Genomic DNA, 11,393 nt, shown 5'->3' with positions numbered 1-11,393 from the left:
CACGTAACTCCAAAAATCAGAACATCTAACAAAACATATGAATGTAACATCCAGACACTTGGCTAAGCTTTACAAATATTCCAAGGAATATGTAGACCATATTTTGTGATTTGTATCTCTAAAATACAATCTATATTTGTAATATTATAGTACAAATCGATATGAAATGTTACGGAATAACTAATAAATTGTGGATCCAACATGACCCCTCACCAGGATAAAGTTCTTAGTAAAGATATACACACACACATATACTGAACAAAATTATAAATGCAACACTTGTTATTTATAATTATAAACCCCCATTTTTCATAAGCTGAATTCAAAGATCTAAGACTTTTTCTATGTACAAAAAAGGCCTAATTCTCTCAAATATTGTTTACAAATCTGGCTAAATCTGTGTTAGTGAGCACTTCTTCTTTGCGAAGGTAATCCATCCTCACATGATTATTGCACAGGTGTGCCTTAAGATGGACACAATAAAAGGCCACTCTAAAATGTGCAGTTTTACTGTATTGGGGGTCCGAAAACCAGTCAGTTTCAGATTAATGTGTACATTAAAAAAAAGTCTTAGATTTTTGAGTCTAGTTAATAAAACATGGGGGCAAAAACAAAAGTGTTGCGTCTATAATTTTGTCCGGTACATGTATATATTTTATGTAAAGTCAAAATGAATCAAATTTAACCAAACCTCTGCAGAAACCAGAGCTGAAGATGTTGAGTTTTTAGTTGGGAGTGACGAGGATGGACAGGATTAGAAATGAGTTTATTAGAGGGACAGTGCATGTAGGACGTTTTGGAGACAACGTGAGGGAGGTGAAATTGAGATGGTTTGGACATGTGCAGAGGAGGGACATGGGGTATATCAGTAGGAGAATTTATATTTATTTAAGTTTTTATGTTTTTGTCATGTTATTAGACAAATATTGATTCTGAACTGCTCCAGATGTTTTAGGTGCAGAGTTGCGGTTGTAGTGTGGAGGTTTGGAGTCCTAACTGGTTTTCTTGCTTTAGTAAAATGGTATTCACTCTCCATATGTGAAATTCCTCTCTCTTTGTAATGCCACCCTTTGATACATTGCGTTTTTGTATTGTATAGATGGTTTCTATAATTGCGAGGTGATAGTGGTGGTATTAAGAGGTGGATTAAGTCGGGTAAGTCCCAGGTACCAAATGCACGGCCCACCACTGCTAGAATGGTACAAATCCAATAAACAGAATGTTTGCATGCCTCAATTTCAGCACACGATAAGATTTTATGCCCAGCCTGTCAAAATGTATTGTGTTTGTAGAGTAAACTGTTTGAGAACATTTTATACTGAGAGGGTGGTAATAACGTTCAATAAAACATGTTCATGTAGACATAAACACTGATATTCAGTATTTTAGTATATGGTATATGTAAAACTATGGTACATGAACAAAATTCTGGGGAAAGAATGCTGTTTGGTTTTGTTGCTTAAACAGCTGATGAAGACTAATTTGAAACATCCTGTTTAGTGTACTGCTTTGCTTGCATAGCTGAAGGACAAAGTCTGTTTCTATAGAACTTTCTGTGTAGAAAAAGTCCACCTTACACTTTATTAGGAACACCTGTACACCTGATTATACGCTTTTGTAAACAGTATAACCCATTTTAAAATACCAACATGATTATTGCTGAAATCATTTCCAATTGATCATCAGTCCAATTCACTTTTGTGAATTGTGTTCTTTTTAACTGCATTAGGGTCATTTCTATAGAGCAGAAGATGTATGGCTTTTAAAATATTTCTTCTTGGACTGATGAGGCCACAGTGACACATATCACAACAGTCACCCCATAACAACTGTCAAACCTAGTAATGAAAGGCTGATAATTTGGGCATGATGTTTCTCTTGCAGAAACATTGTCATTGAGACAACTGTGAACTCCACTGTAATATTCCCAAATATTCCTGAGACAAGTGAGACTATCTGTCCAGACCAAAATGTAATTATGTAACAAAAAAATTATTTAAAGAAAAAAAAAAAAACTTTTTTTTTTGCGACTTTATTTCTCACAATTATGACTTTTTTAGCCAATCGAGCAGCGTCACCACCTCTGTAGTGCCAGAAAGCTTTACACATGGAAAATGAAATTGGCCACAATCAATAGATCGATCTGTGAAACACTGGATACAATCAAAGACGACAACAGTCTTCTAGATGCAGCCCATGTAGCCTTAACACCAGTCTGCTACTGTATGTACATGCGTTGCATTGTAACATTAAGGTGGGTAGAAGTGATGGTGATAGCTCAAGCAAACTCTTGGTTGTTAAAATAGAACTCAGAATTGACTTCAATAAAGTCAGAATTGCAAGAAATAAAGTCACAATTAAAAAGCATTGCCTGTGGGTAGCTGATGTTAAATTGTCCTTTATATTATTAGTTGCACTGATATTTGATTAAGCCTTAGTATTGTAGGTAAGTTGCCTGAATAGTCAGAGTTCTCTCAGCATTAGAATATTTACATACATACATTTATTAACTGTATTAGTCCAAATTTAGGCCTCATAATAGCACAGAAACAGCACTGGTTAAAGTGGTAAATGACCTACTACTGACCTTTGATCAGGGCTGCTTGCTTGTGTTGCTTGACCTTAGAGACACATACAATTTTCCTTAAAGATACATGTATAAAATTAGTTATAGTTAGTTAGTTTATTAGTAAGGGGAATGACAGTCTCCTGGCTCAGGACTGTTATTAGTTTGTATATGTATATAGGAAATTCTCTTAGCTCTCTTTTCATCGTGTGCATAGACCTAGGTGTGATTGCTGACTCCAGTCTTTCCATCATTTAACATAACATACTAACTTGGATAACAACTTGGATAACCTTAATTAATTGCCTCAGAAATATTGCTAAGAAATACCTGTAGTTTGGGCTTTTGCGTTATTTTATGTAGTTACTTATTATGTAGTCCAGAATGCAAAATGCAGGAGCAAGAGTCCTTAATACAACTAGAACCAGAAGATATGACTGCATTACCCGATCTTAGGCCACATTACCTGAGCAAACTTTTGATCTAATATAATCCGCAACACCTACCTGAATCAAAAGTTGTTTTAGTTAAATTATAATAATTTTTATTTTATTCAGGATTAAACATTGTGTTTAGGTAAATGATGTTTGGAAACTTTCTCCCTCCTTCACTCACACATTTACTGTGGTTTGTTGAAACTTCATGAAGCATTATGTAACCAAAAAATACAACAAAGGACACCCAGAACTGTTGAGCAGCTGGAATCCTGTATCAGACACATATGGGACAACATCCCTCTCTCAAAATCTCAGCAACTGGTCTCCTCAGTTTCCAGATATATACGGACAGAAGACATCATTCTACGCAGTAAACATGGCCCTGTCCCAATTTCTTGGTGGAATTGGGGTTGTAAATCAATCAAACAAAAAACATATCAAACTTGTTTTGTCTGGCTCCCCCCCCAATCCAATATCCAGTTGACACACTTTGCTTAATTTATTCTTTATTCCACTACTCATCTAATGACAATTAACTGTGTATAAAATACAAAATTTTACGATATTATTAAAGAGCTCCAATGTAACCTCCGACATTCTGCATCATGTCTCTTTAAACACCTGTGTTTTAGACATCGGGGTCTCCTGGTCAGTCAGCATCAGGCAAAACAAACAAATGTAAGCTACTACAACAGGACTCCTCACTCTCGCGTCTGCACAGAAACTTCCTGCAGGTGTTGGCGCACAACACTGTCCAGCACTTTGCTAAGACCCTTACAGGCGACTGTCGCAGCCTCCATCAGCGCTGGCAGGTGGTCCTGGTGGAGACGAGCATCCATCTGCACAAGTGCGATATTCTCACGCCGAGGCAGCAGCGCCAGGGACAGCGTGGTTCCGCCGCCACTCTCCTCAGCGTGGCACAGGTCAGCCAGCGGCGTGTCCTCGACAAAGCCAGCCGTACAGGCACACACATAATCGCGCATGGGGATGCCAGCGTCTACCAGGGCCAGAGTAGCTGCATTAACACACGCACTGTAGTTTCCACCATCTGACTGGAGGATCTGCACAGGAGTACAAAACGTATTAATGGGTGCAACAAGAACAAACTCCAATCATTTATTTAGAGTGTTGTAACGAGTGTTGTATCATTCTCTTGCTATGGGGAAACCCCATTCTTGGAGGATACGATTTCCTCAGCTGAAAGACTACCGTTGTTGCTACACACACGTTATTAACGTGGTTCATGGTTGGGTGTATGGGTGGCATGGTTCTAAAAGGAAAGTAATATTAAGTATCAACATCACGCACCTTAACATAGATATCTATCTGGGAGCGTGGGTAGAGCTGGGTGAGGACGGCAGCTTCGAAGGTCTGTTTCAGGTGAAGGCTCATCTCGCTGGACTTGCGATCGCCGTGCGGTCGTCGTTTCCTCTCTGCCGTGCTGAATGTGGCCATGCTGTACTGACAGTTAATGACCGCACGGTCGTGAAGGGATTTACTTCTGGCCCCACGAACCTTAAAGAGAACAGTGGAGAATGAAGGAAAAAATATATATTTAGGACAACTGACGCATTACTGTCCTACTGTTCTGTCCATCGAGTTAAGTATTTTGAAGATGGCAACTTTTTGGATAATAGCCAAATATTCATTCACACCACAGTGTTTAATTGATGGGTATTTCATCCCTTGAAATTTCGTATTTCTTTTTCAAATGCATGAGTTTTTGGGACACTATACCCTGGTTTCTCAACAAGGAGAGCAGAATAGTGAAAAGACATGATTTTAAAGGATGAACAGACCCCTGGTACTTGAAACGGTTATTCAAAAAACGAACTAAAATGGTCACTCGTTGTTTAGTGAGATGGTTTTCAAATGAAGACAAATACTTGAATCAATGGACAGAAAACCCAGCAGTTAAATGTGTTAGTGTGATTCTCAGTTCCTGGAAGCAGACAAGGTTAACAAGTAGTTAAAACGAGTATGTTGAAGTGTTTTAATAGGATATGTAGATGTCAATAAATAGAATCGTCTCCTCCCATTTATTCGCTTTAGACTTCTAACACGCTACAATCCGTCACGCTCCTTCAGATCTCAAAACTCTGAACTTCTAGTAGTTCCTAGAATAGCAAAGTCCACTAAAGGTGGTAGAACATTCTCACATTTAGCTCCTAAACTTTGGAATAGTCTTCCTGACAGTGTTCGGAGCTCAGACACACTCTCCCAGTTTAAGTGCAGTTTAAAAACATATCTTTTTAGCAAAGCCTACACATAACACACATCACACACATCACATCACAACCTTGTGCTCCAGAACATCTGATCACATGCACATTATCAACTTGTGCTGTTAATATCATGAACAGCAGCTACGCTAATTCCTCTCCACTGCTTCTCTTTCTCTTCCCATCCTGAGGCTTCCTGAGGTTTCCTGAGGTTGCGTCAGCTCCAGTCAGGTCCCACCTCATGAAGATTGTGGACCTTTAAAGACATAGATGCCTGCAAGCATCCCGAACCATCTAGAGACGTACCAGAGCCCTTTGGATCCCACTTCATGTAGAGTTTGGACACTGGACCTCCTGGAGCGTTTAAAGGCTCTGGCATGGAGAAGCTGGTGTTGGGTCTGTGATGATCTCAAATGTTGAGCTATTTTATGAGTTGCTCAGTAGCTTCTGGTTCCACAACATCAACTGACTGTATAAAACTGTGGAAAGATCATTGATACTGAAGATTTTCTATTGGAAAAAAATGACTGACTTGGTCTCTACTGGTAATTAGCTGTCTGCATTTGGTATGTTTGTCTAGTGGAACCCATGAAGGACCAACAGAACACTTCTGGCAACTTGTAGATCACATGTTGGTATGTGGTGGACACCACCAGGGTGCATCATCCAGATTCCTCCAATGCACAATAGTCCTACAATAGTACAATAATGATGCGTGTGTGTGTGTGTGTGTGTGTGTGTGTGTGTGTGTGTCACTAGGGCCTTCTAGCATTTTTACATCCTTTGATTGGATAGTCAGACAGCACACTAGAGCTTGCAACCCGCATCTGTCGCAAACTTCTCAAGCTTTAACATATTCACATGGATTTTATAGCTGTTTTTTTAATGGCTCCATTTATTCCACAACAGCTGGCAGAAGAGAAGAAATTGATTTGGTCTCTGATACACTGTTACATTTACAAACCGGACCTTTTTTAAAGCTAGAAATCATAAGGAAACCCCCAGAAAACCTATACTGCACAGAATGAATGCACAAAAACGGACTGAAACTCATAGTGGTTTATAAAGTGAATACTGAAGCTTCTGCTGGAGATGATGTGTGCAGGCGGTGCAGCTGCGGCTACAGTGAAAGGAGAATTGTGAATTGTGTTCATGTTTTGTGCTTCAGTAGTGGCATTTATTCTCACTGTATGGGATATATATATTATTATTATTATTATTATTATTATTATTATTATATTTGTTTTTTTTTCCTTGTATTCTCATTATCTCAGCAATAACTTAATCACAACTTAATTTTTCTGTATAAGGGCATGTTCTAGAGGCAGCATCTAATGCATTTAGGATTTCTGTGTCATTATATATATATATATATATATATATATATATATATATATATATATATATATATATATATATATATATATATATATATATATATATTCTACATCTGGTCAGGAGAGTAGTGAACGGAAGTAAACCTCATGTGGTCCGTAAACCACCGCGAGCGCCTTCGTGTTCCCCTGCTCCAGGTACGCAGATCCATCCGCCTGGCCGAAAACTCCCATACGGGCCTGCAACTTCCGCAGTTCGGTTGCTTTCCGCCCGTCCAGCCGGTACCCCTGATCGGACAGCAGCTCGAGTCCGGCCATTCTGTCACTTTTTCCTTCCTAATGTAAAATGTTCAAAACAAACCAACACAATGCGCCATGTGCTGAGCTGCTACTTTACTATTATTTCTCTCCCTATCCACATTCCGGCAAGTCCCGCCTCTTCTTCTTCATCTGTTGTTTAAATGGCGGTGTGCATATCAACTATAAAGGTGAATTATACCGCCACCTACTGACCTGGAGTATGGAGCGCGACTTGATGGGAAACAATGCAGATAATAATAATAATAAAAAAAAATTATATTATAATAAATGTATATTATATATTATAATACACAATAGCAAACAAATACACATCTAAATATCCCAAACTATGAACTATAAAGTAATAATAAAATCTAACTAGAAACAATGAATCCTTTTTAATAAAAAACAAAGATAGGAAATAAAAATGAGGCATAAATAAACATTTATTATATAATAAACATTTTATATTTTATTAATCAATTCGTCGTTACATGTAGTTAAACGACAAAATATAAAGAGTTTAATATCTTACAGAAAGCGGGTTAATTCCGCGACACTGTTGACGGATCCCCGGTTGAGCCAAAATGTCGAAAGAAAAAATTATATATAATAAAAGCCCACTTGAAGCGTGTCATAAAAATAAATACATACATAGAGAAAGAAAGAAAGAAAGAAAGAAAGAAAGAAAGAAAGAAAGAAAGAAAGAAAGAAAGAAAGAAAGAAAGAAAGAAAGAAAGAAAGAAAGAAAGAAAGAAAGAATTTAGTTTATATATTACGTTTCGTCCTGTTTTTTTTTTTTATTGAAAGGCGCAGTATTTATTTATTTATTTAAGTTACAATAATTTAATTACATTCTGCTTGTTTCTCTCCCCTAAACTAAACATTGAAACGCACGCACACACACACACACACACACACACACACACACACACACACACACACACATACACACACAAACACACACACAGTGCATTCAGAAAGTATTCAGTCCCCCTTTGACTCAGCAAGCTGTGCACATCTGGATTGGGGGATTTTTTTTCTCACGGACAGTCATCTCAAGGTGGGTCAGGTTTGATGTACAGCATCAGTGGACAGCCAGTCTTAGGTCTCTCCAGAGATGTTCAATCAGATTCAAGTCAGGGCTCAGGCTGAGCCACTGTAGGACATTCAGAGAGTCATGAACCTTTGGCCCAGTCTGAGATCCTGGAAGCAGTGGAACTGTTTTTGTATTAAAATCATCTTTGTACTTTGCTCCTTTTAGCTTTCCCTCAACCCGTTAAGAGTGAGCAGAGGTTCTTGGTCACCTTCTCCCCAAATTGTTTAGAGGACCAGCTCTTGAAAGAGTCCACATTTCCTGTATTTGAGAATAATGGCAGCTACTATGCTCAGCAATTTTTTTTTTTTTGTAGCTTACCCCAAATCTGTGCCTTGCAACAATCCTGTCTCTGAGCTCCGCAGGCAGTTCCTCTGGCCTCATGGCTCTGATCTGCATTGTCAGCTGGGAGGCCTTCTATAAAGAGGGGCGAGTCTTTTCAATTCTTGTCCAATCAATAAACTTTTCCACAGGTAGACTCCAATTAAAGTGTAGAAACATCTCAGCAACAATCGAGAAAAATGGGAGGCACCTGAGCTGATTTTAAAGTGTTGTTGCAAAAGATCTGAAGACTTGTATACATGTGAGATTTCAGTTTTTTTAAATAATAATAATAAAAAAGAACATTTCTAGAATTGTGTTCACTTTGTCGTTATGGGGTATTGAGTGTAGATTCATTGGAAGAAGAAAAAAATCAATCTGAACAATTGTAGTATCAGGCTGCAACAGAAAAGTGAAGGGGGTCTGAATACGTTCTGAATATGTTGAGGGATTCTGTGGCAATTTGATGAAAGGAACAATATGAACATGTTTGATTGACTACTAGCAACAGTATAATGGATTTAATACAGGAGAATGGAACAACCTTAACCCAAAATTATATCAGGCAGTTTTCACATCTAAAAACAAGAGTAATACTGAGGAACCCGACGTTGAACACACTGGTTCTCTTTTGCACATCATTTTGTTTACATTTTTGTTACTGTTCACTTTACGTCTCTTACACACCACAGTGTGCAATATATAACAGATTTACTGGTGGTGCTATTGTGTGTTTTGTGTATTTGTCTTACACTGTCTTGTGTTGTCTTTGCACACGATGCACTTTATGTGGCGAGGACACTTATTAGTCCTTAGTCCTGTGTTTTCTGTTTCTGTGATTGTTGTTTTATGTAGCACCAGGGTTCTGGTGAGACTTGACTTGAGACTTGACTTGAGACTTGACTTGAGACTTGACTTGAGACTTGACTTGAGACTTGACTTGAGACTTGACTTGAGACTTGACTTGAGACTTGACTTGAGACTTGAGACTTGAGACTTGAGACTTGAGACTTGAGACTTGACTTGAGACTTGAGACTTGACTTGAGACTTGAGACTTGACTTGAGACTTGAGACTTGACTTGAGACTTGAGACTTGACTTGAGACTTGACTTGAGACTTGACTTGAGACTTGACTTGAGACTTGAGACTTGAGACTTGACTTGAGACTTGAGACTTGACTTGAGACTTGACTTGAGACTTGACTTGAGACTTGACTTGAGACTTGACTTGAGACTTGAGACTTGACTTGAGACTTGACTTGAGACTTGAGACTTGAGACTTGACTTGAGACTTGAGACTTGACTTGAGACTTGAGACTTGACTTGAGACTTGACTTGAGACTTGACTTGAGACTTGACTTGAGACTTGAGACTTGACTTGAGACTTGACTTGAGACTTGACTTGAGACTTGACTTGAGACGAGACTTGAGACTTGACTTGAGACTTGACTTGAGACGAGACTTGAGACTTGACGAGACTTGAGACGAGACTTGAGACTTGACTTGAGACTTGACTTGACTTGAGACTTGACTTGACGAGACTTGAGACTTGACGAGACTTGAGACTTGACTTGAGACTTGACGAGACTTGAGACTTGACTTGAGACTTGACTTGACTTGAGACTTGACTTGACTTGAGACTTGACTAAATCCCAACACACCACCATGAGCAGGTTGTTAAAAGGCACTGGGGGGTAATTTAGTAACCTATTAACCAAGTGCTAATCTTGGTTGCTTCCCACATGAATTATGCATTAATGAACGTATACATTTTGCAACAGTAATCCAAAAATAAGCACCATGCAATTTTAAAAATAAAATTTATTAGCATCTCTAATGTGTATAAATAAAAACATATATAAGAAACAATGCATATATGCATTATGAGCAGAACAATAACTGAATTCTGTGATACAAAGGAGCCGAGGCAAACAAACCCCGGGCAATTCTTTTTTTTTTTTTTTTATATATTTTTTTTGAAAGTATGTGTGTCTGTGAGAATGTACCTTGGAAATCAAGCATTGCAAACATCATCCATACCTACGAGTTGCCACTCTAAATTCAGTCAGTACAATGAAAATTAAACAAGGACAAGAAACAGAATTTGGAGCATGACGTGTTGGAGGGTGAAAAGAAAAAAAAAAGAAAAAAAAAAGATATATAAGATTTCATGTGCATCTGGCGAGTCTCATTGTTAGTTTCCACAAAAAAAAAAAATAAATAAATAAAATAAACAACATGGGAAACCATCAGTTCCACATTCACAGCAAACGGCATATGCTACAGATCATTTCAGAAAAATGTACAGTACTGTGTGTTTTGAGCCAATTTATTTAAAAAAAAAAAGGTACCAGGGGCATTTTTAGATGGAACCTCGTCACCAATGGAGACCCGTTCAAGCTGTCAAAAGAATACAGAAAACAGCCAGAGAGCCAGAGCAAGTCTGTAACGTTTGGAGTTTTGTCTAGTAGGACACTAGGGGGCACTGTAACGCTCATGGACAGAGGATCTGTGGGTTCAGTCGTGATCAAAAGTTCGAGCAACCCACGGCTCGGTCGTTTTGGTCATGCTTTCAAAAGTAGCTGAAATTAAAACCCTTCTAAAATCACCAGGTATGCACAAGACGAGGAAAAAAAAAGTTCAGAGGTTGAATCATCTGAAGTAAGAAAACTGCTAACAAAAAAGAAAATATTACACAAAGCATGTAACAAACGCAACACGTATCCTTCAAATGGTAGCTACAAGACACTGTTGAGATCACAACTGGCTTCGAGTCTCAGCAGCGTGCCGGTTTATTACCCTCACCCGCTGTGTACTTCTTTACTATAACTTAGAGTTCCTGACTGCAGCCCATCTGCTCTTCTATAGAGGAGCTTACACATTATTTCAGCAGTGGTTCATTCTGAGGCACAGCAGCGACACGGACCCAGACGTGCGCTAACGGATTTGATATAAAGTTGTGGCTCTGTCTGTAAAAGCTTTGGTTTTCTGCTCAATAAGTTGTCAATCCAAAGTCGAAAACCACCGACCTGCTCATTTCTGAGCTCATGAACAAGACCCCTAGCAGCACTCGTTGGCAGTGTAGACGAGGAGACCCCTTTATTCCTTCGTTACTTA

The 11,393-nt window shown here is 38.6% G+C and overlaps 1 protein-coding gene across 1 annotated transcript; it reads right to left on the bottom strand.

The window, feature by feature from the left end:
* Nucleotides 1–3,492: 3,492 nt before the first annotated feature.
* Nucleotides 3,493–7,023, bottom strand: exosc4 (exosome component 4). The gene is made up of 3 exons (XM_083542949.1): nt 6,707–7,023; nt 4,312–4,518; nt 3,493–4,064 (listed from the first exon to the last, which is right to left on the bottom strand). Exons 1-3 carry the CDS (start codon nt 6,875–6,877, stop codon nt 3,705–3,707), a joined length of 738 nt encoding a protein of 245 aa, XP_083399075.1. The 5' UTR covers nt 6,878–7,023; the 3' UTR covers nt 3,493–3,704.
* Between the last annotated feature and the right edge of the window lie 4,370 nt (nt 7,024–11,393).

The sequence above is a fragment of the Silurus aristotelis genome (genome assembly GCF_946808225.1).
Source record: "Silurus aristotelis genome assembly, chromosome: 5".
NCBI lineage: Eukaryota > Metazoa > Chordata > Actinopteri > Siluriformes > Siluridae > Silurus > Silurus aristotelis.
Note: the sequence above shows the minus strand (reverse complement) of the source record. Positions and strands in the feature narration are given on the sequence as shown.

Excerpts from the sequence above, each read along its gene's own strand:
- exosc4 (XM_083542949.1), bottom strand. The coding sequence starts at position 6,877 with ATGGCCGGACTCGAGCTGCTGTCCGATCAGGGGTACCGGCTGGACGGG. Across the intron at positions 4,519-6,706 it reads TGGTTTACGGACCACATGAG|GTTCGTGGGGCCAGAAGTAA; the intron begins GTTTACTTCCGT and ends GTTCTCTTTAAG. Across the intron at positions 4,065-4,311 it reads AGATAGATATCTATGTTAAG|ATCCTCCAGTCAGATGGTGG; the intron begins GTGCGTGATGTT and ends ACTCCTGTGCAG.